Source organism: Pelophylax lessonae (genome assembly GCF_965119305.1).
Source record: "Pelophylax lessonae genome assembly, chromosome: 7".
In the NCBI taxonomy this organism is placed as follows: domain Eukaryota; kingdom Metazoa; phylum Chordata; class Amphibia; order Anura; family Ranidae; genus Pelophylax; species Pelophylax lessonae.
The window spans coordinates 31818004-31822741 of NC_138774.1; the positions used below are offsets into that span (position 1 = coordinate 31818004).

General features: G+C 39.7%; 1 protein-coding gene across 1 annotated transcript; it reads right to left on the reverse strand.

Moving 5' to 3' along the window:
• Positions 1 to 1523: 1523 nt before the first annotated feature.
• LOC309560403 (olfactory receptor 6C3-like) lies at positions 1524 to 2492 on the reverse strand (the record flags this gene model as incomplete). The annotated part of the gene is made up of 1 exon (XM_082264040.1): positions 1524 to 2492. The coding sequence occupies one exon, from the start codon at positions 2490 to 2492 to the stop codon at positions 1524 to 1526; it is 969 nt and encodes a 322-aa protein (XP_082120166.1).
• Between the last annotated feature and the right edge of the window lie 2246 nt (positions 2493 to 4738).

Genomic DNA, 4738 nt, shown 5'->3' on the forward strand with positions numbered 1-4738 from the left:
TGGAAGGTTAATCTCTGCCACAGTCCCAAGTCTTTTGAAAACCTGACAGGTTTTCTTCTAAGATTGTCCTGTATTTGGCTCCATCCATCCTCCCATCAACTCTGACCAACTTCCCTGTCCCTGCTGAAGAAAAGCATCCCTGCAACATGATGCTGACACCACCATGTTTCACGGTGGGGATGGTGTGTTCAGAGTGATGTGCATTGTTAGTTTTCCGCCACACATAGCATGTTGCTTTTAGGCCAAAAAGTTAAATTTAGGTCTCATTTGAACAGAACACCTTCTTCCACATGTTTGCTGTGTCCCCCACATGGGGTCTCACAAACTGAAAATAGGATTCCTTATGGCTTTCTTTCAACAATGGCTTTCTTCTTGCCACTCTTCCATAAAGGTCCGATTTGTGAAGTGCCGACTAATAGTTTTCCTGTGGACAGATTCTCCCACCTGAGCTGTGGATCTCTGCAGCTCATTCAGAGTTACCATGGGGCCTCTTGGCTGCTTCTCTGATTAATGCTCTCCTTGCCCGGCAGTTTAGATGGACAGCCATGTCTTGGTAGGTTTGCAGTTGTGCCACGCTCTTTCCATTTTCGGATGATGGATTGAACAGTGCTTCATGAGATGTTCAAAGCTTGGGATATTTTTTATAACCTAACCCTGCTTTAAACGTCTCCACAACTTCATCCATTATCTGTCTGGTGTGTTCTTCATGATGCTGTTTGTTCACTAAGGTTCTCTAACAAACCTCTGAGGGCTTCACAGAACAGCTGTATTTATACTGAGATTAAATTACACACAGGTGGACCCTATATACTAATTAGGTGACTTCTGAAGGCAACTGGTTCCACTAGATTTTTGATAGGGTATTAGAGTCACACAGGCTTTCTGATCAGGTCCGCCTGTCAGTTTTTTTAGGCGGACCTGATCGGATGCTCCATGCACCCCTATTGAGCAGCGGATGTCAGCTCCGCTGACACCCGCTACCATCGATCCGTTCCTGTCCGTGAAATCCAGACGGATGGAAACCCTATTTTCCATCTGTCTGGAGGATCAGATAGGATTGGATGAAAAGAGACAGACAGTCCACTATCATCCAATCTCCCATAGAGGAGAGCGGGGATCTGACACTCTGCAAAGTAAGCAGAGACGGACCTGTCATCCACCTGCTCAGCGGGGATCGGCGGATGGATCTACGCTAAGAAAAACTGAGTCCGCCAGGCGGAAAGCCTGTGTGAAAGGACCCTAAAGGGGGCTAAATACAAAACCACGCCACACTACATGTACTATATATTGTATATATAACCAAATCACCCAAGCGCTCACTCCAATGAGGAAGGGAGCGCGAGTCCCGAAATGCATCAGCAGTCCAATTACAGGGACATGTTCATTTCCACATGTGGTGAACTTTCTATATACACATTTTACTCTTCTGGGAGTATGTTTTTGGCACTTTAGTAAACTTTTTAAAGGTGTCCACGGGCAATGCACTAGGTGTTTGTGCCTCCTTTTCTCTTTCATATATATATTTATGTCCTTTCAACCAAATTGTCTTCTTTCCTTTTAACAACTCTTGCAAGATATTTGAATTTTCGTTGCAAAGCCGATTTCACATCTCTGTTTTTCAAGCTGTATATGAATGGATTGAGCATGGGCACCACAGCTGAATTGAACATAGACAAAAATTTACCAGATGCGAAGGTTCCACTCGGAGTCAAGTATTGACAAGCAATAGTTGAGTACTGAAGAGCAACAACAGTTAGGTGTGAGGAACAAGTGTAGAAGGCTTTCGATCTTCCCTTATTAGTCTTAATTCTCATTATAGTGGCTATGATGAATGAGTAGGAGATGAAGGTGAGCAGAAAAGGGGTGAAGGTTGAAAGTAAAACTCCCTCTGTGAACATCAACATTTGCAACATAAATGTGTCACTACAAGAAAGTTTCATCAGGCCCAAAATTTCACAGAAGAAGTGGTCAATTATGTTGGAAGTGTAGCAAGTGAATCTCGTTAGTATGATCATGGCAGGAAGAATCTGCAGAAGACTAAATGACCAGCAGAATATGGCCAAACCGGTACAGACTCTACTGTTCATGACAGCTGAATAATGCAATGGGTTGCAGATAGCAATGTAACGATCGTAACTCATGGCCGTAAGCAATACCAACTCGTTGCCGCATAGCCATGTGAAGACGTATACCTGTGCCATGCACTTAATGAAGGATATGGCATTGTCCCCTGTTACAAAGATGTCAAGGCTCTTATGTAGTGTAATTGTGGTAGAAGAGATGTTGAGAATGGACAGGTTGCACAAAAAGAAATACATGGGAGTGTGGAGCTTCGAATCTAGGAAAACCAGAAGAAGAATGATCACATTACCTGCAAGGGTGAGGTGATAAATGAGAAAGACCAAAAGGAAAATCACAACCTGCATGTCAGGAACATCGGAAATCCCTTTAAGAACGAAGTAGGTCACCATTGTCTGGTTATCTTCCTTCATGTTTTACACAATTTAAAAATGACATCAAATTAATAAAGTTTATTTAAAAAAAAAGTATTTTCAAATTTTAATGCCAGAATCAGTCTTGATATCAGCCTCTTGTAATGTCCGGTACAGGAGAACTCAAACTGGAAGAGGGATGATCAGCAGTTTGAGCCAAATAAGCTCAGCTTCGTAAACATTGGCTAACAAGGAGCATGCTTGCAGACGGAGAGTATAAACTGGGATGATCTCATCAATCTGCCGTTGCAGAACTAAACTCTCCCAATCAACATTAATTATTTTTCATCATCATGGCAATAATAAATAGATAGGAATGTATGTTATATTCACTTATGGTTTCTGGACCAGCTAAAATTATGTCATACATCCCAGGAGTCTTCATGGAAAATGATTTTTTTCTTTCATCTGAACGAGGGGAGGAGGAGCTTAGTCAGCTAAGGACACCCTCCTGCCCATAGTCTTGAGCTAAGGGCAGATGGATTCCAGGAAGTAAATGCTACATGAATCATCTGCCCTTATTCAAGATGGCTACGGCTAGAAATGCTAGGAGGGGTGTTTTTCAAAGTGATTTCCAAGCAAAATAAAGCATGGAAACATGGGTGAATGGGTGAGTTTGCTTTGGATGATTAAAAATGAATTAAATCACGTTTTCAGTTTGTGTTATTCAGATACAGTTAAGTTCTGCTTTAATTGTCCAGTTACAGGCTGGATGTGTGGAGGTGACCAAGCTGTTTTGCTTAATTGCAGTATTAAATTGTGAGGTCACCCACACTCTGCTGTCTGGTAGGGTTGTTCAAATCGTAGGGCTGGCTAGACAAAATTAAATTAAATTAAAACCTTTGGTAGGTAAAATGCCTCCCATATATGTATTTTAGCTGCTCATTTAGCTGTTTGCAGGAAATGCAGCACAGCTCTATAAACCCTGTTTATCCGAGTATAGACTATACAGAAATCCTTGTCTTATCACTATACCTTCTACCAAAAAGAGCAATTTTTCCCCAATTTTTATCATATTTGTTAATATCACAGACAGATCTTAGAAGGGATAGCGCATATTATGTAAGACAAGGTTTCTCAACCAGGGTTTCATTGAACCCTAGGGTTCCTTCAGAGATTTCTGAAGTTTCTTGAGCAAGGAGCAATTTAAATTTCTCAGATAAGTTCCAACTGACACCATTGATCTTTTTAGCTATCTGTAAGAGGATAATTGTTCCTAAGGACCACAAGTGTAAGGAGCATTCTTCCCACTGACCATCACACCAATGTATCAGGAGATGTAGATATTGTAATTTTTAGCAGGGGTTCCTTGAGACTGGAAAAAGGTTTCAATAATAAAATATAGGATACACCAGGCATAGCCAATGCATGATCTATAACAAAAAAATAAAATAATAATGGAATAGAGAATCTGCCCAACATATGAATTTTCTAATATTTAAGCCAAAAAATAATGTTTTCCAAGAACATCATTTAAACAGATAACACTATTGGGAAAAAAAGTAAATCCATCCAAATATTGCCAATTTCTGTCCTCCACAATATTTTTTTACCTATTATCCAGTTTGATTGTAATGGCAACCTAAACTTTAAAACAATATGGAGAAGAGGAGATCCTGGTGGGATTTTAGTTTAAAATTTAAAATAGGAGAATAGGAGAGTCATACAAAATGTTCTATATTGTATAGAACCCTAAAAAAGAGCAGACCAGAAAAAGAAAATGTTAGAGGCTTGGTGACCAAGTGTAGTTCGGAATAGATGGGTGTAATACAATTTCAGTCTTGGGAAAGGAAATTCCAAAATAAAATACAGGTTATCAGTAATTGTTCCAATGTGACGTGTGATAAAAACATTGCAACATCGGGTGCTGATTCATCTTGAACGATGACCTATATTCTATTGAAAATACACTTTCCTTAATCGTATATAGTGTTTTTATAATCTCCCGTCAAGTCTGATAACAAGTCCCCCATGGACTGGACTCTCTGAAGACCATCCTTTGGTTGCTAGCAATTATTAACAACATATCATTCCCAAATCCCAGCAATAATTTTGAATATTTTGCATCCTCAATTGTAGTGCCCTTAATATAAATAATTGGTACACAATGGACTAAAATGGTTGCACAATGGGGTAAATAATCTCCATTGAGACAGAAATGCATACTGTAAGCTGCTATGAAAATTTAACTCACCATTCATTGTGAGAATTGTATTGTAAAAATGGCAAATATTAATGGGAAGGAA